The sequence below is a fragment of the Molossus molossus genome, unplaced genomic scaffold (genome assembly GCF_014108415.1).
Source record: "Molossus molossus isolate mMolMol1 unplaced genomic scaffold, mMolMol1.p scaffold_m16_p_9, whole genome shotgun sequence".
Taxonomy (NCBI): Eukaryota; Metazoa; Chordata; class Mammalia; order Chiroptera; family Molossidae; genus Molossus; species Molossus molossus.
This window is the reverse complement of record NW_023425403.1, coordinates 93018756-93041417: the sequence shown is the minus strand read 5'-3', so window position 1 is coordinate 93041417 and position 22662 is coordinate 93018756. Positions and strand designations below refer to the sequence as shown.

General features: G+C 44.1%; 2 protein-coding genes across 10 annotated transcripts in view; one reads left to right on the top strand and one right to left on the bottom strand.

The window, feature by feature from the left end:
- The window catches only part of RCBTB2 (RCC1 and BTB domain containing protein 2), a 33976-nt gene extending 14034 nt beyond the window's left edge, over positions 1-19942 (top strand). Inside the window, exons 5-13 of the mRNA XM_036250440.1 lie at positions 1525-1691; positions 2242-2400; positions 2534-2638; positions 3613-3755; positions 9023-9213; positions 9919-10045; positions 11688-11827; positions 15879-16009; positions 19084-19942. Of these exons, the coding sequence (XP_036106333.1) occupies positions 1525-1691; positions 2242-2400; positions 2534-2638; positions 3613-3755; positions 9023-9213; positions 9919-10045; positions 11688-11827; positions 15879-16009; positions 19084-19224 (1304 nt within the window). The 3' untranslated portion in view covers positions 19225-19942. The remainder of the gene's footprint in view (positions 1-1524; positions 1692-2241; positions 2401-2533; positions 2639-3612; positions 3756-9022; positions 9214-9918; positions 10046-11687; positions 11828-15878; positions 16010-19083) is intronic.
- Positions 19943-20950: 1008 nt separating this feature from the next.
- RB1 (RB transcriptional corepressor 1) overlaps positions 20951-22662 on the bottom strand; it is a 191783-nt gene continuing 190071 nt past the window's right edge. For 7 of the 9 annotated variants that reach the window (XM_036249863.1, XM_036249859.1, XM_036249861.1 and 4 more), the window contains one exon: positions 20951-21096. The gene's annotated coding sequence lies outside the window, so the exon portion shown is untranslated. The remainder of the gene's footprint in view (positions 21097-22662) is intronic. The other 2 variants (XM_036249866.1, XM_036249865.1) reach the window with 1 other exon arrangement.

Below are 22662 nucleotides of genomic sequence, written 5' to 3'. Positions count from 1 at the left end.
CAAAGCACTGACAAGGAATTGTTAGATCAGATATATAAGGAGTGTGAGCTAAGAAGTCAGAGGGGAACTTGAAGCTAATTTTGCCTTGAAGACATCTGCCTACCCACTTAAATAAAGTTGTGATCTAATGTACTTATGAGGGGAAGGGGTCATAAACCAGCACATCAGGCTGGGACCACAAAGAGCTATATTCTCAGGGCAAGGATGAGCCAGGTCTTCACTCCTACAGGGCTGAAATAAAGAATTCCTTGGCTCTGAGCAAATCAAGAAGAAAAAAAGAAAGAAAACCTCTCCTTGAGAGGTTGTAACCATGGATTTGTATTCCAGTTCACATCGGACTGGATAGTGCAGGAAATCTCAAGTCTTGAATTTATTAGAGAGATACCTTTGAATGCTTTTAAGAAGTTAATTGCAGATCCTTTCTTTAGGAAGGCACCTTCATTCTGGGCTGAGGGAGTATGATGCCATTGAAATAATTTTCCAATGGCAATTAGCAGCACATAGTCAAAGACAAGGAAACAGACACCATGAATGAGAACCAGCAAAATAGACAGCAAAAACTGACTATTAGATATCAGATATTAGAATTACCAGACACCAGTTATAAGATGGCTGTATTTATTGTGTTTGAAAAAATAAAAATAAAAAGTGAGCTTGAAGATCCTGCAGAGATCATTAAAGATTTGAAAAAGAACTAACTGTACAATATAATTATCCAAATGAAAAACTCAGTAGACAAGTTAAGCTGCAGTTTGGACACAGCAAAAGAGAAAATTAATAAACTAGAAGGTAGATCAGAAGAAATTATCTGGAATGTAGCACAAACAGACAGTATGGTAGAAAATATGGATAAAACGAGTGTATATTGTATGATTCCATTTATTTAAAATTTTAAAATAGGACAAATAATTCTGTTATTCAAGATTTATATATGGGAGGTTTTGAAGTGAATGGTAACACATAGGTGTGTGTGCTTTGTAATTATTTATGATATTGTTCATATTTATGAACTTTTATGAATGTATATTGCACAATAACTGATATAATAACAAACATTAAAAACAACTTGGTGATCATTTTATAGATAAGGAAATTAAGTCCAAGGGAAGTTACATTTTTTACTTTGAATCTAATTTTTTTTCTATTACTGTTAGCAGCCTTTTTTTCTGCTGTTTATTAAAAGCCTATCTCTCAACTATTATAAAGTGCATTTGCTTAAATATTGTTGCTTTCAGGTAGAATGTAGTTTATACTTTTCAAATGTATTTTTTTCTTTTTTATAGAATGAATTTGGAATAGGGAAGTTGATTAGCTTTTGGAACTTAATTTTTAGTTTTCATTTGTAGAAGTGTGCAATGTATATGTTCATACAGGGTTTCTGTAGATTCTATTACACTTTGAAAATGAAATGTATTTTAATAAATATGGGCTTTATAATTATTCAAAGTTGTGTATACATTTTTTTGGGACACCCTATATAATGAAGTAGATATTTTGAAAGCTAATTATGTTTTTTATTTTCAGAAGGAGAAGTCTTTACCTGGGGTCATAATACTCATAGCCAGCTGGGCAATGGGACAACCAATCATGGTTTGGTGCCCTGTCATATCTCTACTAATTTGTCAAACAAACAAGTGATTGAAGTTGCCTGTGGGTCTTATCACTCTTTGGTGCTAACATCAGATGGAGAGGTAAGAAGAATCAGCATAAATGTCATTAATTTTTTTCTGTAAGATTATATAGATTCCTGTAGCAGTCCTAGAAGGATCATCATTTGATTAAAATGACCACCTCCCTCAAATTTAGTCTTATTCCTATTAGTAACTCATAGTCACAGTGTTTATATTATTTTTGCCTTTATACAGAGAGAATTTCTATTACAGCAACACTTAAAAAGATGTATTATTTCTTCTATATTGCTATACTTAAAGGGGTTACTTGCAAAAAGAAAAATCCCCAAATGCTGGAAAATATGGCTGAAGCAAAGTAGATATTATTATATTATATGATATTTGATAATGATTACTGCTGTTTGTGTAGATAATACCAATAACCTAATTTTATAAATTAATACATTTTGTAGGAATGAATTTTGCCAAACTTCTCTGCCTATGTTGTGACAATTTATGGATATTAATCACTTTGAGAGCAAAGATGAGGTAACATAAGTATATGTTAGTGTCCAGTGGAGACACTTTATAAATTAGTGCATTTCATTAATTGACTTCTTCTTTCCAATAGGTATTTGCCTGGGGTTATAATAACTCTGGGCAGGTAGGATCTGGATCCACAGCTAATCAGCCGATCCCTCGAAGAGTCACTAGCTGCTTACAGAATAAAGTAGTTGTGAACATAGCATGCGGGCAGATGTGCTCAATGGCGGTGGTGGACAGTGGGGAGGTAAGAAGGTTATTTCATATATTATTTAAAGAAACTGTTTGCCTATAGGTGTCATCAACATGTGTGTTTCTCACACACAGAACTTGGTTGCTTTTTGGATTTTGTCAGCATTGAGTCTCTCATTTTCTCTCAGGTTTATGTCTGGGGTTACAATGGAAATGGGCAGCTCGGACTTGGCAGTAGTGGCAACCAGTCGACCCCCTGCAGACTAGCTTTGCAAGGTGTTCACGTCCAGCGGGTACGTCTACGATGGGCTTGTATGCCTGTTTTTAAGGCTTCAGTGGCAAAGATACCAATGTATTAAAAACAGTTTTTATAGCGGGAAGAAAAATTTAGCTGCTTGGGTATCTTCATGGAAGTAAAAGTTTAAGCTCGATTTCCCTGAATTAAATTACAGTTATTCATCAGAAAATTTAAATTTCCGGGGCTCTCTCATACACAGCTGTTGGAATATAAATTGTAAAATCTTTTTGAAGGAAACTGACAGTATGTATCAAGAGGCTTAAAAATATTTATACCCTTTGCTTTGAAATTCTACTGCATTCGAAGGACCCAAAGAGAAAGTCACAGAATTAACGAAGATACAGCAAAAAAATAAAATAAAATAACTTTAGTAAATAATAGATGTAGCATAATTTATGTAATCAAACAATAAGTTAATGGTTAAATAAAATATACTAAGTCCATATGAACAGAAATTATGTTTACAAAGGATTTTTAATGATTTGGGAATAGTGCTCTATGTAATATTAAGTAAAAAAAGACAACTGCTTATGCAATATGATCATTTTAAAAAGTTTCTGCATAACTTTATATAAATAGAAAAAGTATTGATCTTGAGATTACTTTTATATTTATACTTTTTTTCACATTGAACATGTTTACTTTTATAATAAAAAAAGAAAATTCTTACTAAAAAATAAAAGGGTCTGTTTCTTATTAACTTTACACTCCTTGATCTCTGTGAGCATAATGCATGCCACATAAAGCTGAATACTGGACTCATGTCACAAAAGGACTCATGTTGATTTACTGTCATTTTGGCAGCACATGGGACCTAGGCCAGTTCTGGGGGGATTGGTTCACTTCATGCTTGCCTCTCTGGGAAGCCTGCCTCTTCCCATCTTTTTCATGTTTTATTCTTAACCAATTCTGTGAAAGCATGTTTCTTTCTATTTGCAGGCCTGAGTGGATTTGGTTTTTCTCTTTCAGGTTACCTGTGGCTATGCACACACATTAGTATTAACGGATGAAGGCCAAGTATATGCTTGGGGTGCAAATTCTTACGGCCAGTTGGGCACTGGCAATAAAAGTAACCAGTCCTATCCTACTCCTGTGGTTGTGGAAAAGGACAGGTAATATGTTCATTTTCAAAATAAGCTCAGTGTTCCTTAGCAATTAAATAAAATCTAGACTTAATATAGAATTGTGGGGAATTTACTGCTAGCATTAGAATATTTCTTAACAAGAACATCCATTCCTCTTTAAAGTTGGCTTTTGAATTGTTGGCGAATTGGAAGTATGTCAAATAGTGTATTTCCTGCAGCCATAGTTATCTATACCTCCAACAGATACTCCACATTATTCTTCTCCCTCACAAATTACCTTTTCCCTCCCTCCTCACTGTTTTCTGTTTTACATTCTTAAGAGGAAGTTGATTAACATTTGCAGTCTATATTCTGTGGTTTAGGAAAATTTGCTTCTGGGTAAGAATCAGGTGTAAGAACAGATTACCTCAGGCAAAGGCAGGTGCCCAGGCAGTGGCTTTTGTCCCAAACCTGGACCTGAAGGTTTCCTCTAAACTTTCTCCCTCTCCTTCCTGTAGCAGCTGCTATGCCCCACCCCCGGCTTCCCTTTGGCCTAGGAGTTCCAGAGAGTGTCCCGGCCATCCTTCCGCATCCTAACCCCTTTGCTGAGTTTGCACTAGCGTGTTTCCAAGAAGCGTGTTTCCACCTCCTCTAATAGCCTTTTTGTGAAGGCTAATAATAAACATTTAAGAAGTGAATGTAGGAATTATTTTGATTTTCTGTGGTGGGTAGTTGAGCATAGCTGGACACTGTTGTGTTTCAAACAGTTACATTTTTCATTGAACATTATCAGGGAAAAGGGAGGCTATCATTTTAAGTGGTTTCCCAGAGTACACAAAAGATATTCAGAAAATCTAAGTCTTTGCCTAGTCACTGTGGAAGTGATTAAATAGGATGAGAACAGAGCAGTTAAGTAATGTTTAAATAGTGTGGGGCTGTTCTAGCCTCCCCTTCTCCCAGAGAATATTGCTTTATAACTAAAGTGGTTAAAATGTAGAAGGGCCTTTTCTTTTAACTGCTTAGCTATCTGTATGTTGAGCCCCCACCCTGTCAGACCAGCACTGGGCCCCCTCCCTCCACACTGCCAGGGCTGTGTTTTCTTGGACTCAGGAGCCATCTGTGAAGCCTCTGCTTCCTCTCATTGATACTGGGGGGAGGAACAAACTCTTCTCTACCCTCAGGGTTCTTCTGGCTGGTTTAGTAATGAAATAGACATGAGAAAGGTGAGCAAGAGAAAATAACCACATTTAATACATCCATATGTATAGGCACCCCACATGCAGGAGAGAGTCAGAGGCAGGGAGAACATGGGCACAGAAGATGCTCTGAGCTAAGGAGGAAGTAAGGTGCCTGGGGGCTGCAAAGGGTCATTGCAGGACAGAAGAAGAGCAGATGTTTAGTGAGTAGAAGTTTGTCTTGTCCTATACATAGGTCAAAAGAAGTTTTCTCTGACAATTGCTTACTATGGGAAGGCCCCTAATTCAAGTTCTTCTAGGTAGTAAAGGGGGTGCGGGGGCTGAAATTTCTCTTGAGCCCTTGCCTAAAGTTGCCTTTAGCTCAAAACAACCTGCATACCAGAGAAGCACATCTTGGGGTGGCTTGTCCCGAGCGCCCACAATTATCAAAGGCCACCCCGATTCTTCCTTGGCAACATGCTTGGATGTGACGTCCACACCCCCACCAGCCTTCCCCAGCTCACCTCCTGGGGTGTTCTTTCTCCCCCTTTCAGCCTGTCTTGCACATTGTTGCAAAATTAATCTAAGAAAGCCATTTTAATCCTAACTATCGGAGCCCTGTTTTCAAAGCTGTTTCCCACTTGTCGATCACATTGGATCAAATCTAAACCCCTCAGCCTTGGATCTAAGACTGACACCACTGTTTCTAGTCAACCTCGTTGCTGTCTGCTCCCCAGAGTTGCCCATCTATTCCATTAGGTCCTCTTAATAGTATGCCTCTGTTGCCACCCTATGCCTACACATTTTATGTTTCTCTCTGCTTCATATGCTCTCAGTCATCCAAAGACTGTGTGGCTCAGCTGAACTCCCTTTTACCATAAGTACTCCCCGAGGAGTCCCCAGGTACTTCCCCTGATTCACTGGAGCCCCGGTAGGCAGTGCTACACTCTAATGGTACCTGGGACTTGTTTGCAGTTTCTCAGATGAGCTGCTTCTCTCCAGCTAAGGCAGAGCGCCCCCAGGCAGGCCCCACAACACGGAAGAGCTGTTACTCTTGGGATTTGTTACCATTTTAGAATGTGCTGGGCAGCTTGTTTCATTTACTCTTTATTCACCACAAGCCTCTGCCTTTCTTTTTCTTTTTAAGATGATAACATGGGCCCTGCCAGGTTTTCTCAGTGGTGAGCGCAACAGCCCACGGACCAGAGAGTCACAGGTTCGATTCCAGTCAAGGGCACGTACCTGGGTTGCGGTTTGTCCCCGGCCCTGGTTGAGGTTGTGCAGGAGGCAACCAGTCGATGTGTCTCTCTCATATCGATGTTTCTCTCTCTCTCCCTCCCTCCCACTCTATCTGAACATAAATAGAAAAAAAAAATGTTCTCGGGTGAGGATTAAAAAAAAAAAAAAAAGATGTTAACATGGATTATAAGAGTTTAAGTAGCCTGGCCCCTGACTCCCGGGCCATGTCTTGCCTACTACATACCATGCCACCTCACATGAATTGTCACTGCTCTCACATGGAGGTGTAACATGAGGGTAGATGGTAATAGTAGATGCACTTTTCTTGGAATAAATGTATTTATTATATTCTTCTCCCTTTTTCTTTATATTTTGAAAAGAATATCCTTATTGAGAAGCAAAATAGTATTGACTATTTTCCCCATGCAGGCAGGGTTTGATTTGAGCCAGTTGGATGGACTTAACCATGCAGATAGGAAAGGCCTCACTAACTTGAATTGACCATTAGAAATGTGTAGCCTCTACATACAGGAGCTTTGACACTTAAAATGCTGAGTGGAAGTAGTACTATTGAGAAACCCCTGCTGTTAGGCAACTGCGTGTACACCAGACATTGTGCTTGGGGCTTAACATTTTCTCATTTAATTCTCACACACTGGCCTTGCAATGTGATGAAACCAAGAGTCCTAGATACTCGGGGACATACCTGTAGTCACATAGCCGCGTGGTAAAGTGAGGACTCCAACCAGCTCCAGCATCCAGGCTCTCTGCTCTGGGACCTACAGCCTCATTTCCTCCAGGACCCTTGGGTTGTTGTCAAGAGCTGAGAGCTGTCCTGTAATAAGTGAGTGAAATTACTTGAGCTGCACGTGAAAACAGTATGTCTGCAGGTTGTAGGATGACCGACTTCCCACCTTGACTGGGGAACTGCTAGTGGAAGTATGCCGTGGAGGGGTGTCTCCGCCCTTCGATTGCTAGCCTTGGTCAGTGGGGTCTTACCCAACTTCCGTGGCTCTGTGTTGTTGAGTCTTTCCCAATTAGTCAATAAAATGAGCTCCAAATTATATTTAGTAAGACACTGTACTCAGTGTGTAGTGGGGAGAAATAAGCCAGTGTATCAGCCTGGCGGGAACGTGTAATCTGACTGAGTAGGTAAGACCTATACCCCTGAGAGAGAACAGGCTGGAGTGGTGTGGACAGGGAGACCTCCTACCTTGAGGCTATTTGAACTGGGCCTTAAAAGATGGGTAGGATTTCTGAAGTTCCTGAATAAGGACTTGAACTCTGAATAAAGACATTGAGGAGCAGTGTGTACATTTGTTTGTTGAAACATAGGTTGTGTGGGCAAAGTCATTTGAAAGAAGGCTGGACCTACGTGGAATTCAAATTATGGAAGGCCTTGATGTCACCTGTCTGGGTTTTATCTTGTGGGAAGTCACTGAAAGTTTGAAAGTACAATGGGAATGGTTTCAAGAGGAGTGTTAACCAGCCAGTGTTGTGCAATTTGGGTCAGAGGAGAGAGAAGCTGTAAGGCAGAGAGACCTAGGAGGCTGTTAAATTGGTCCAGGTGTGGGGTGTGTCTGACCCAGGGTGGTGGCAGATGGGAGAAATCACAAAGGATCTATGTTATTTGTCCACTGGATATTCTGAAAAAAAAAGTGGAAAGTGAGGAAGGAGAAGTCAAAGGTGATTCTGCAGCTCTGAGCCTGGCCGCTGCGGGTGCCGCTGCCGGTGCCGGTGCCCGCTGCCGGTGCCGGTGCCCGCTGCCGGTGCCGGTGCCCGCTGCCCGCTGCCGGTGCCGGTGCCCGCTGCCCGCTGCCGCTTGCGGTGCCTGCTGCCGGTGCCCGCTACCGCTGCCGGTGCCCGCTGCCGGTGCCCGCTGCCTGCTGCCGGTGCCTGCTGCCCGCTGCTGGTGCCGCTGCTGGTGCCGGTGCCCGCTGCCCGCTGCCGCTGCCCGCTGCCAGTGCCCGCTGCCCGGTGCTGCTGCTGCTGCCGGTGCCCACTGCCAGTGCCGGTGCCCGCTGCCGGTGCCCGCTGCCCGGTGCCGCTGCTGCTGCCGGTGCCCACTGCCAGTGCCGGTGCCCGCTGCCGGTGCCCGCTGCCAGTGCCGGTGCCCGCTGCCGGTGCCTGCTGCCCGCTGCCGGTGCCGGTGCCGCTGCCGGTGCCGGTGCCTGCTGCCGGTGCCCGCTGCCCGGTGCCGCTGCTGCTGCCGGTGCCCGCTGCCAGTGCCGGTGCCCGCTGCCGGTGCCTGCTGCCCGCTGCCGGTGCCGGTGCCGCTGCCGGTGCCGGTGCCTGCTGCCGGTGCCCGCTGCCCGCTGCCGGTGCCGCTGCCGGTGCCCGCTGCCGGTGCCCGCTGCCGGTGCCCGCTGCCGGTGCCCGCTGTGGCAGAGTCAAGACGCCGCCGCTGGCCATCGTGAACTTACTGCACTGGGGTCTAACACGGGAGAAACTGCCTCTCGATGGCACAGCCAGCCAGTTATAAGTACTGCACTTACGTCTGGCAGTGTGAGTTGCGGTGATTCGCAGCATGCTCCATTCAACCCCAAAATTAGTGGGTCAGGATTGCTCAAGTCTTTATTTACTCCAGCAAGTAGTGTTTTAACAAAAAAAAATTATATCAACTTTTTCCTTTTTTTTTTTTTGGTCTTTACTGTCTTGATTATACTTGACTTTCAGAACAAGATGGTACATATTTTTATAGGTCTACTGGCTGGAAGTGGTAAAAGATCTTCATGAGTTATAAGAGCTTTGAAGTATAGCTTCGATGTAAATACCTGTACTTGCAAATTTAGATTAGGTGTGTAGATACTGTTTTAGTTTTAAAATCAAACCTAAGGGGAAGAGATATAAACTCATTTCTTCTCCTGTTTACTGTGTTTACTTGTTTGTTTGTGAATTCAGAATCATAGAGATTGCAGCCTGCCACTCTGCCCACACGTCTGCCGCCAAGACCCAGGGCGGGCACGTGTACATGTGGGGCCAGTGCCGCGGCCAGTCGGTCATCCTGCCCCACCTCACCCACCTCTCCTGCACCGACGACGTGTTTGCCTGCTTTGCCACTCCCGCGGTCTCCTGGCGCCTCCTGTCCGTGGGTGAGCTGATCCTTGTCCGTTTAGGTGACGCTGGCGAACTAGGAAGAGAACTCTGGCCCTTTTATTTTGATAGGAAATACTCTGTTAAGTGCAGTATCATATAATTTATTCCCCTCTACTGGACGCCTGTGAAAAGGAACTAGTTGGATTCGCTTTTCTTTTTAACTTTTTTTCTTTATTGATTTTAGAGAGAGAGGAAGGGAGAGAGAGAGAAACATCGATGAGAGAGAAAATCGATTGGCCGCCTCCTGCACGCCCCCACGGGATCGGGCCCACAACCGGGGCACCGGCCCTGACCGGAATCAAAGCGGCGACCTCCTGGTGCCTGGGTTGACGCCCAACCACTGAGCCCACCGGCCAGGCGATTCGTTTTTCTTAAAAGTATTAGACACCAACGCTACATAGTAAATTAAAAGTACTTTTATTTGATTGTGAAACTCCTTTTTTTTTTTTAGCTAGTATACAGAAACATTGAAGTGTTTCACTTAGGGAGGTGGCTTTGAGCTTTTCAGTTGTGGTTCTGCCAGGCTTACAAGCAGACGTGTGAGGTTCCAACCGTAGTGATGACTGCGAGTTCCTGTCGGGGCGAGCACGGCGGGGGGTGCCGCTGTGCCGGGGAGCTGGCGTCCCGAGCCCCACAGGGCAGTGCTGCCTGGCAGCCTGCACCCTGTCCGCAGTCGACCGAGGCCCATCCTGTTCTCCTAGAGCCCGACGACCACCTCACAGTGGCCGAGTCACTGAAGAGGGAATTTGACAACCCCAACACCGCAGACCTGAAGTTTCTGGTGGACGGAAAGTACATTTATGCTCATAAAGTCCTTCTCAAAATTAGGTAAGGAATCACTTATTTTGAGAATTGAAATAAATACATTTATTATTTGCTAATCCGAGGAACTACTGTAGGCACTTCAGTAGTATGAGAAAGTGTAAGGCAGATTTTGCCCTTGGGAGCTCACCATGCAGCCGGGGGGGAACATTATGCACAAAACAAGAAATAATAGAGGCCAGGCGCAGCGAGTGCCGGGCTGGGCTCAGGGCTGAAGGGTTCCTGGCGTCCTCACAGGACGTGTCTCCCCTTAGCTTCCAGAGCAGCCAGCCTGGCCGTGGGTGCCCTGTGCTCCTAGCACCGCGCGGACCGCCGCTCCGGCACAGTCCACTGCCCGCTGGGAGCTGCTCGCCCTCCTCAGTCAGCTGTGGGGTACAGAACTTTTAGAGGCTTGAAAAAAGAGAAGATAAGGCTTTCCAGAGCAGTAGATGTAGGGTAGAGTTAGCACAGCTTTTTAAAAATCTCATATATTGATGTATACATTTTGAGCGATGAGCTGCATCCATTGGAAGGGTGCGTTTAGGAGCTTTGACAGACACGCCTGTGAGAGCGTTGCCCCAAGTCGCCTTCAAGAAGTTAGTCACTCCTCACCCTCCCTCCTGTCCCGGCACCGGGGCCAGCAATCCTCCGCTGTCCGGTAGCTTAGTTAGCATTTTGTAGAAGTTAATATAAATGGAATTAAGCAATGTATTCTTCTGTGCCTGGCTTCTTTCTTTTAACGTAATGATTTTGAAAATCACCATGTTGTGTAACATTTAAACCCATGGCAACAAATCACAAGCTCAATGATTTTGGAACTAGTCCCCAGTTCACCTCTGAGGTCAGGCTGTGCAGCCTCTGTTCCCTCCTCGCAGCCGGTAAGCCTTCATAAAGGGGTGTGTGTTGGTTTGCCAGGGCTGCCGTAGCAAAGGGCTACAAACTGGGCTTCAGCAAGACATCCATCCATTGTCTCTTGGTCCTGGACGCTGAAGTCAAGATCAGGGTGCTCCCAGGGTGGGCTTCTTCTAAGGGCTATGACGAAGAATCTGATCCTCGAGTCTCCTAGCTTTTGGTGGTTTGCTGACCATCTTTGGTGTTCCTTGGCTTATGGCAACATAAGTCCAGTCTCACATGGCATTCTCCCTGTATGTGCATTTCTGGGCCCAAATTCCCCTTTTTGTGATACCAGTCATATTGGATTAGGGTCCACCCTAATGACCTCATTTTAAATGGGTAACCTCTGGATAGACCCTTTCTTCAAACACTGTTATGTTCTAAGGTTAGGACTTCCACATATGGATTTTGTGACACAGTTCAACCCATAAGAGGAAGTGAGGAAACAAAGTTACCCAGAGGTTATAAAACCCCCCTGATTTCCACAAGTGCTGCTCAGTGGTCACAGCTTGGGAACTCTGCCAGGGAGGCCAGCACGTGTCCGTCATGGCAAGTTTGCATTGGCAACCTTGTTGAATTAGTGGTGGTTGGAAAACTGGCCAGCAGAGGAAGGGAGGGGCCGGGGCAAGGACAGGAAGGTGTGCCACTCGGCCAGCGTCATGTGTCGTGTTGTGTTTCCTCTGCCCTTGTTAGGTTTTCACCCCCCAGGAGCGTGCTCCTTGTGGTTACTGCTCTTGTCCAGAATCGAGGACCTGACCTGCTTTTCTTCCTTCAGGTGTGAGCATTTTCGTTCTTCGTTGGAAGACAGTGAGGATGATACTGTAGAAATGAGTGAATTTTCATACCCTGTTTACCGAGCCTTCCTGGAATACCTGTACACAGACAGCATCAGTCTTCCCCCTGAGGAGGCAGTAGGTAACTAATTGCCACCAGACGTTACCAAGAGATTGGCAACGTGCTGAGGAACTCGGCAAGGTGGTTTCCGTGGAGCCCAAGGGACGTCGCTGTGAGGCAGTGCAGGAGACCTCCTGTTGTGTGTGGCGCCCAAGCCCTTTCCGTTGTTACTGAGCGTATTGTACGTGACTTTTAGCTACCATACCTGTTTCCCTCAAGATGTTTTCATTATAAAATAGTAAGATCCAGGTAACAAGCCATGCTGGTCTCCATATCTGTGAATTTCCATCCCAGACGGCCTCGGGACAGACCACTGTGACCTGGTCCACCTGTGCTGACAGTGGGGACGCAGCTCAGGGCACCCTGTGGGCGCACAGTGAGACGCACGCCAGGTTTCAGTTTGCAGTTGCTGGCAGTACTGTTGGCCAGTGGTACAGAAAAATTAAGGAATTACTTCTGTAAGGAACCAAAGAAAGAGTTTAATCCCCCAAATTTTAAATTAAACATTTATTTTACATATATAAACCAATAACATTTTTTACCAGATCAGCATTTAATTTTACTCAGGTAAACAAAAGTCTGCTTTCTGAAGCTGTCCAGTTCTCCTTCCTTGCTTCCACCAGTCTCAGGGCCCATGCCCACTGTGTGTTGCAGCTCCCCCGGTGTCTGAGGACACAGACCAGGCCCTGCCCGTGGGCTTGCATTCAGATGAGGGAGACCAGCCCTAAAACAACACATACCAGTGGCCAGTCGGGAGGGTCAAGGGGGCTTCCATCGGGGAGAGCACTGAACAGAGCCCTGGGCATCATGAGGGAGCGGGCCACACAGATGCCCACAGAAGAGCATGCTAAGCACGGGAAACATACGTTGAAAAGTCTGAGATAGGAACACATTTAGCATGCGAGGAGGAGGGGGAGGCGAGGTGGTTCGAGTGGACTGAGCAGGACTTACACTGGTGGGAGTTGGAGAACTGAGAGCTGGGCACGCTCATACACACCCCTGAAGGCCGTGGTGAAGACCTTGAGTTTTCTTCTCGGCGTGGTGGGAAGCCTTGGGAGGGTTTGAGCAGAGGGTTGTGTTACTGAGGGTTTGCTTTAATTCTGACAGAGAAATGGAGGGGAGAGTGGCTTAGACAAGATAGTTTCTTTCTCACACAGAAGCACAGTGCAGGGCATCGCTCCCTGTGGCCCCTGTGCTCAGGCTCCAAGACTGCTTCTGTATTACAGGTAGCAGGACAGAGGAGGAGACAGTGACAGAGGGTGAAAGGCAAATACCCAATGGCTCTTAAGGAGGGTCCTGGAAGCTCCACTTACTTAAACGTGGATCGGAGCTGACCAAGGCCATAACCCACCCAAATGCCTAGGAGTTAGGGAAAGTGTGTTCCTATCAGAGGGCCGTGGCCGTGTGTGTGTGTGTGTGTGTGTGGTCCTATCAGAGGGCCGTGGCCGTGTGTGTGTGTGTGTGGTCCTATCAGAGGGCCGTGGCTGTGTGTGTGTGTGTGGTCCTATCAGAGGGCCGTGGCCGTGTGCGTGTGTGTGTGTTCCTATCAGAGGGCCGTGGCCGTGTGTGCGTGTGTGGTCCTATCAGAGGGCCGTGGCCGTGTGTGTGTGTGTGTGTGGTCCTATCAGAGGGCCGTGGCCGTGTGTGTGTGTGTGGTCCTATCAGAGGGCCGTGGCCGTGTGTGTGTGTGTGGTCCTATCAGAGGGCCGTGGCCACGTGTGTGTGGCCCTATCAGAGGGCCGTGGCCACGTGTGTGTGGCCCTATCAGAGGGCCATGGCTGTGTGTGTGGGGGAAACAAGTAGCTTCAATCATAGGAGTGATGTGATTTGTTTTTAAAAGATCAGTAAGTATCCTGGTTCCGGTGTGAGATGACAGTACCCTGGGTTAGAGTTGGGTAACAGTGGTGGCATTGAAGAGACCAGATCCTGCATGTTTTAAAGATGGAACCAATGGGATTTGTCAGGGGGTGGGATGCGGGGTGAGGGAGAGAAGGATGACTGCTCTGAGGTACTTGGCCTGAGTGGCTGGGGTAACGGACGTGTCCTTCACTAAGATGAAGAAGACGGGGAGGTGTTGCTCTTGAGTTTGAAAAGTCAAAGGAGTTTGAGCTGCTCTATTAGACATCCAAATGGTGGTGATTTTATTGGCCCTCCTGTAATATCTGCAGGGCCCTGGGCGAGAGTCCAAATTAAGGGCTACGTACCATACGTCTAAAAACTTCAAAGTTATACATGTTCAGTCTTTGACAAGTGTATCTTCATTGAGCACTGAAAGGCCAGGTTTAGGTTTTCCTGGAATTCAGAGCTGTGGGACTCCTCAGCGCCTGTGTTGGGCACAGTGGCATGGGAGGGACAGGCCTCTGGCCTCCAGCTTGCAGCCAGGGGTCTTGTATCCTATATCACAAGGGATGTGTGGGCATCCTGGCCTGCATGTCCAAGCTCTGTCCACCCCCACCTCAGGCCCCCTCTCCTGGCTGGGGGGCTGTGGTTTCATGGTTTGGAGGGGAGGAAATACCCCACCTGTGGTCTCAAGGCCACTTCCCTGAGGAACCCCAGGGTCCCAGACACCCAGAGTGTGGTGTAAGAGTGGGTGCATGGCTCCTTGAGCACACTTTTGGTGAAGGGTGTGCCTGGCAGAGGTACCGAGTGGGGTGCTCTCATCAGGGACTCAGGGCAGAGTCCTCTGTTCGGGCAATTCCTGCGAATCCACGCTGATGGGAGTCAGGCTGGGGAGTGCACAGGGCTGTTGTATGAGAGTTTGGGAGTTGTCGAGAACTGACCAAAAACAAGTGAGTTCTTCCACGTGTACAAAACTCAGCAGCAGACAGAAACGAGAAGAGTTCATGTGGGATGATGAAATCCCAGCTCTCTGTCCGTTAAGCCCTCTATGAAGTAGTGTGCGTAGAAGGTTTAAGTAGATGTGACAGTATTCTAGTCGCAGGGTTTAGCTAACCTTTTGCTCAGCCTGTGACAGGATGTAGACCTAGCGAATGTGCTCCTCCAAGGGTGTAGGGCTACTTGAGCTCATGAGACACCCTCATGAATGCCATTCATGCAAAGGCAAAAGCCCCTTCCCAGTATTTCCAGCCAAGCCACATACCCGAACACCGCTCATTTCACCAAGAGCAAAGTGTTTCCAGCAGCATCTCAAGCTCCGATCAAGGGTCTTTCAAATGTAACAGGCCATTCCTGACTAGAGTCCCATGGAGCAGACTGAAATTAACTTGTATATCACTCTATGTTAAATTATTTGAAAGTAGATGACAGATTATATAACAGGAGTCACCAACATTTATAGATAGTATTTGAAACCACAGGGCTGGAATCACTTAGGGAAATAAATGAAGTAAGAACGTGAGGACTGAACCCTGGGCCACTCAAACATTTGGAAGTCGGGAGAAAAGGTCCAGCCAAGAGCCTAGAGAGTAACTAATTAAAGAGAAGGAAAACAAGCGAGGAACAAAGCATTTCAAGAAAGGGAGTGTCATCACCCACATGACAGCTGGGTCAGTCTTGAGCATGTCGAGTCTGATGGAAGCAGAGGCGGCCATTCGTGGCCGTCCCGGGGTGATGCCACGGGCGGGGCTGCAGTTCTGTCCGCAAGGGCTTGAGGGGAGGATGGGAGCTGAGAAGATGGAGGCAGCAAGCAGAGACGACGCTCCCCTGGAGGTTTGCTGTCGAGAGGAGCAGAGAAATGGGAGGCAGACCTGTCCGTGAAGTTTTTTTCTCTTTTAAAGAGATGAGCACTGTTATAGCGTGTACATGTGCTGAAGGAAATGACCCAGGGGCAGATATAGGTAATGCAGGCGGACAGATAATTAGAAGGGCGTTTCTAGGAAACACAGTGAAGCCACAGTCAATGTGCTCTTATTTTTCTGTGGCTCCTTGTTTGTGAACTGTATTTGCTCAGTTCAGCCACATTCTTAGGTAAGAGCCACCTGCTCAGAGTGAGTCAGCTTCGCAAGTCTATTCACTTCACCATCCCTAAGGATAATACTCAAAATAATGTCAAATCATCTCTGAAGGGTTGAGTTTAGATCACGCCCCCCTAATAAACGTCTCTCTCTGCCAGGATTGCTAGATTTGGCTACGTTTTATAGAGAAAACCGTTTGAAAAAGCTCTGCCAGCAAACGATCAAGCAAGGGATCTGTGAGGAGAACGCCATCGCCCTGCTCTCTGCTGCTGTGAAGTACGACGCCCAGGTAAGGGCACCGGGTCAGCCTGCGCGCGGCAGGTGGGCGTCCGCTTCAGTCCTTCACTGAGCAGTCAGACACCGAACTACACAGTGTCGGGGAAAGTGTTAGTGTTTACACAGCGTTAGGGTGGAGCTCAAAGGCAGAAAACCCATAAAGGAAAGGATGGTTCCAAAAAGATAAAAAAGGTTTATACACCAAAATATACCAGAGAAAATTAGAAAGTGAATAAATACACTGGGAAAATGTTCGCAACGTTAATAATATAAAATCATGTAGCTAATCATGTAACTGAAACATGATGGTTCAATTTTTTTTTTTTTTTTTTTTAAGTATAAACAGCTGAATTTAAAAAGACTGAAATTCAGCCCTGGCCGGTTTGGCTCAGCGGTTAGAGCGTCAGAGCGTCGGCCTATGGTCCAGAGACCCGGGTTCGGTTCCCGCTAAGGGCATGTACCTCGGTTGCAGTTTGTCCCCGGCCCTGGTTGGGTTGTGTGGATGGCAGCCACTCGATGTGTCCCTTTCATGTCGATGTTTCTCTCTCTCTCTCTCTCTGTTCCTCTTTCTCCCTCCCACCCTATCTGATATAGAAAAAAAATAAAAAAGACTGAAATTCATTATCTATGAAGAAAAAAGACTGAAAAATATAGTCAGTGGTTATCTTTAAATGGTGGGATTATGGATGCCTTTCATTTCCTTATCTTTGTTTTTTTCTGAACTTTGTACAGTCACCACATATTGTTTTGATAATAAAGAAAGGAAAGAAACCTGTTTTAGCTAAATCTTTAGGAAACAGGCTATACTTCTTGGAGTCGGTTTCCTTTTGGTATAAGGATATCCTCTCATTTGGTTAAAAAAACAGGGACATTTTACTGGTGAGTGGAAAACAGGTTATAACCTCTTTTCTGCTTATATAAATAATAACTTATTAAAGAAAAATTGGAAATTAGGAAAAAAATGAGGAAGGAAATTACTCATCAACCAGAGAACATTTTCACACAGCTTCTTCGATAATTTCCTAGATTATGTGTATATCTCTAAATACTAGATTTTTTTTTTCTATTTAACGTTTTAAAATCTTACCCACCTAGAAACAATGACATTTAAAAGCACAGTGAATGTTTGTCTTTTTGGAGGTAATGCTTTATTGGGTACTTAAAACATGCAAAATGCTTTATGGCAAAAAAATAAATAAATAAATGTGCTTTCCTACTTTGTTCAAGTCATGGTAATAACAGATAACACTGGACTCTGGTGGTTGCCTCAGATGACAAGACAGTGGACACATAGTGTTTCCATCTGAACTAGGCTTAATTTCCAGGACTTTTTCATATTCCCTATTCATGTGAATTATTTGTATGGTTACCTTCCAGCCCTCTGTTTTAGAGAAAGTAAGCTCCTTGAGGAATGGAAGGATTTTGCTTTGCTCTCCACCAAATCCCTAGAGCTTAGGATAGTGCTGACACATATCGAGACATGTTTGTATAATGAATGTTCAGCTTTGCCTGTGGAGGCGCTGTATTTTACTACCGCCCACCTAATTGTTGTACCGAAGTTAGTATAACAGACTACAAGGGAAAGACCATATATGTACTTGAAACGCAAGTTTTCATAAGGAACAGTGTATTTGCTGCCTTGTTTCACTTCAGTGTGCTGTAAGCAAAAATGTCATTTCTAAAAATTTAAGAAAGAGTCCTTAATTTTCAATGGATATTGGTATGTTCAATATATATATTAATGAAGCACTTTTTTGTTGTTAATCTTCAGCAGAGGATATTTTTTCCATTGGTTTTTATAGGAAGTGGAAGGAAGGGAGGGAAGAGGGGGCGGAAAGAGAGAGACACATCAATGGGAATCAAACCAACCCTTTGGTGCTTGGGCCTACGCTCTAACCACTGGGCCACACCGGCTGGGGGAAGCACATTTTTGTCCATAGTCAGTCACAGGCTATGGCATCAAGTGGGTGTGTGGAATGTTGCCTGTTCTATCACTTAGGGCTTACCTGGTACCGAGATATCATATTGCCAGTGACCCTCGCAGCCTACACAACTGTTCAGGGGTGAAATAAATAGGTTTTCTTCATGTAGTTTCTTTACTTAAAACATACTGTGAATTTGATTAGCATGGCTATTAGTATTGCTAATTTTTGCCTGTTTTTTCTTCTTAAGAGTTTGCTATAATTTATTTGTGTGTAATGAAGAAAAGATTATAGTGTGTAATGTGTATCTATGATTGCTTGGACATTATTTTAGGCTTTATTTTTTATAAATTAGCTTAAACTTTTAAGTTGACCACCGCCTGGCAGCACCTTGCCCTGACTCAAGACAGCAGCATCGCCCAGGGTCAGAGGTATACTGGTCTCACTTTAGCTCTAATCTGTCTGGGGCCACAAAACATCCAGCCACCTTCATTCTACCTCAAGTTTACAGATCTAATTGAGAGAATTACTATAGGACTATTCTTTGGCCCAGAGTGTATTACAGTAAGGCAGAAACACCAATCTGAGGAGTTTCTCTGGGGAGAGAGGAAGTCATGATTTCTTCATATCATGTTTCCAGTGAAGATTTGCAGGGGTCTGATGAAACCACCATCATTTTTTCTTCTTACAAAGGAGAAAGATCAGTGGCCTGCTAACGACTTCAGGAAAGTGGTTTTCCAACATTACTGTTTGTTATTATGGCTTAACTCTTTTTCTCACAAACTCTTAACAGGTAGACTTATTTAAAGCCCCTAGGGAAATACAAAAGAGGAGTATCATGCTTTTAACAAATATTGAAAGTGGAACGAATACAAATGCTCTATGAAAGGTACAGAACTCAGACATGTCAGTGCCTATCTCTGGCACTGGCTGGTGTGGAGGAACTTGAATGTTTAACTCTGCCATTTGTACTTTTATAGCATAGATTCATGTTAGTGCTATAGTTTTATAACTGTTCTTTAGGTATTGCCATACCAACATGGCTTCCTATTGGCTATCAAATCCTTTTTCCTTGCCTGCGTGTTTTAGGAATTTTCATTCTGTGTTGCGTTGCATTGCATTGGGAAATACAAATTTGTTAAAACACTTTTTTTGTTGTTCCTAGGATTTAGAAGAATTCTGCTTCAGGTTTTGCATAAATCATTTAACTGTAGTAACACAAACTTCAGGCTTTGCAGAAATGGACCATGATCTCCTGAAGAACTTCATCAGCAAAGCAAGCAGGGTTGGAGCCTTTAAAAATTGATCCTCACCTGCAGGAAAAAAACTTCAGCATTTTTATTTTCCCTGCAAAAGCTAGAGAATAACTTTTCTTTAAAAGCATTCATGATGAGCTACCTGTGGCTGAACACTCACATTCTGTCAGGAGGGATGGCGCCCAGTCCCCATCGGCTGGAATATCCAAAGTTGATATAGAAGGCATTAAACGCTCTGCTCAGATGTGACTAAGCTCCAGGGAAAACAAAATATCTTCTTATATTTACCATTTCCTCTTTCAAGTCACTTAAGTTGGACACTTTTGGCATATTGGTCTAAGTATATGCTATTCTGACCCAATGTTCTGCTATTCATTAGGCTGCTATCACATAGATAGCTTGACAAGGAATGCTGTCTCCATCACATTTTTAGCATCCAGCACAGTGCCTTGCATATAATAGGCACTCAATAAATTTATTATAAATCTTAAGTGCGCCCTGAGAATAGCTTTATCTGTGGGCTCTTGGATGAAGGGATGACTTGCACAAAAACAAATTTAAAACAGCCTGCATCTATTAAGGCTCCTCTTCTGGTGCATCGTTCTGAGAAATAGCAGCTAATTTAGAGCATTAATTAGAATTCACAAAGGCCTTGGCACATAAATTGCCAAAGGCCCAAGGGCTAACTTTAATTTTCCATTTACCGAGTCATTGATTTCTCATATGGGATTACTGAATATGAAGTACTGTCTTTGAATAAATGTTATTTCTGGGCTCATCTGCCTTATAATTGCATAATGTCCTTAGCTTTGTGTTAAGAGCGATCTGCCTCTATAAATAAAAATGTGTGTGTGTTTCTTGTAGTTGACTTTTATGTTGCTTTAAATCTAGTCTGCTGCTCAGGCACAAATAGATAGTGATTATAAAGTACTAGCTGAAAAGGAACTAATGCTTACATTTCACATAAGCATTAAGAAGAATGAGATACATTTATACTTTTTAGATCAAAACAAGTTACCTGACAGCAAAAGGGAAACTGGAATGGGATGTAGGCTGTAGAATCAGGTTCTCCTAATATGTTCCCCAATATGATATTATGTAAAGAAAACTCTTAGAACTAGAAACCTTGTTTTGATGATGAACTATTTGACAATAAAGTGCTTATTTGAAGACAATAGAACAGATGTGGGGTTTTTTTTTTAATTTATTAAAACATTTTTTTCAAATACAGTTTACATTCAATATTATTTTGTATTAGTTTCAGGTGTACAGCATAGTGAATAGAACATCATATACTTTACAAAGTGTTCCCCCGATATTTCCAGTACACACCTGGCACTATACCTAGTTATTACAATATTATTGACTATATTCCCTATGCTGTACTTTACATCTACATGTGTGTTTTTCAATCCCTGAGAAACAGCAAAATTTATCAACCTTATGTGTCTTAGATATACATAATACATAAATCCATGTGATATGAGCTTGTTCTTTTTTTTTTTTTTTTTAGAGAGAGAGAGAGGCAGGGAGAGGGAGAGATAGAAACATCGATGAGAGAGAACATCAATTGGCCGCTTCCTGCATGTCCCCCACTGGGGATTTGGCCCACAACCTGGGCATGTGTCCTGATCAGGAACTAACCAGTGAACTCTTGGTGCATGGGTGGATGCTCAACCAGTGAGCCACACCGGCCAGGCATTAGTTTGTTTCCTAAAGCAGTTACTCAAATACGGTATCATAGCAAAGCCCACTTAAAAGATAAATGGTTATAAATAACTTACTGTTCATATTATTGCCTGTGGCTGCTCTTTATAGGGGAGGTCACATCTGAATCCTTTGTTTCTTTGTTTATCCATTTTTGCAGACCTTATCTTGTAGACGCAAAGAAATCTGGATGCCTCCAGTTCTAAATCACAATCCTATTTTTGGAATTATACAGTTTTATTCAGTTATTTGTTATTTTAAATCTGCTATATACCATTTGTTTTCACCTTTTTGGTAGATTTGCTATTTGTCCAGCACAGAAATGTTTAGACCTGGCGATGGCCTATCTGTATCGGTTCTTGCAGTTGCACAACCACTGTCTTCATTTCGGACTTTTCCTCTTCACTCTCCTATGCTCACTGTAATGGACCAAAACAGCTTCAGTGTCTTCCAACACCTTTTCCTCTTTCTTGCTCTTCCTGACGGTCTTCTGAAGCTCCTCAATGCCTTTTTTCTTTTATGAACTATTGTAAAAATTGGGACACTCAAAGGGAGCAGACAAGTTTATTTAAGGGTGCACAATGGACTGCCCTTTACCAAACTCCACAATGAGCCAGTAGCCATACTGCCAGAGTACAAGTTATCAAGAAGGGCCAGATGGATTTTTATCCAGATTTTCTTTCTTTGTTGTTATGTGTCAGTTTGCACTGCTATGTAGCTCAGTGCTTATTATCTTTGAGTACAACAGAATAATCTATGGAACTTTGACAAAATATAGATTCAGAGATTCTAGTTCAGTATATTAAAAAATCTGTCATCAGCCCTGGCCGGTTTGGCTCAACAGTTAGAGCGTCGGCCTGAGGTCCAGAGAGACCCGGGTTCAGTTCCTGCTAAGGGCACGTACCTCGGTTGCAGTTTGTCCCCGGCCCTGGTTGGTCGTGCGGGTGGCAGCCACTCGATGTGTTCCTTTCACATCGATGTTTCTCTCTCTCTCTCTCCCTCCCTCCCACTCTATCTGTACAAAAAATGGAAGAATGTCCTTGGGTGAGGATAAAAAAATATCTGTCATCAAAAGTAATTTTGATGCTTAGCCAAGGATTAGAGTCCTTAAAATCCGTAACTCCAAACAATAAGGGCTAATTTTCAACAAGTTTGAAAGGTGAACAGTTTGTCAGTGGACATGTCTCTCTGACAAAACATGCCTTTTCTCTGGTCTTCGAGGAGAGGCTTGCTGTCAGCACTCCCACGTGAAGGATAACAACACCGTTTCCCTGGAACAGACCCACGTCCACAGAACCTCAGAAACACGACTGTCCAGTTATGGGTATGAGAGAGAAAAAGTATATTTTCATAGTGACACTACATCAAAAGTTAATAGATTCTTTCTTTTATTTAAGTCCATCCTAGATTTCCTATCCTCAAGTTGTGTTTCCACTCTGCTCACACAAGGAAGTTCAATGTTTTAATGCTTCCAGTATAGTTTTACCCTAACTTAGAGAGAAAAGTCAAGATTTTACAGGAATAAAGAAGTGTCCTCATCTGCTGATAGGTGTTCGGGAGGATACAATTCAATGCTTTTTGAAAAGTAAAGGTTAATGTTCTTCAGCTGAGACCTGAAGAAACTGCCAGTCGTTCTGAACCATAACCGGTGAGTTTCATTCAGAGGCAGAATTCTTGACCAGTAATAATGAAAAGGAAGCAATTACAAATTCAGAGTCTTGCCTATCGTATTAGACCTCCTCCATCAAATTATTACAACAAATAGTTTGGGAGAATTGTAA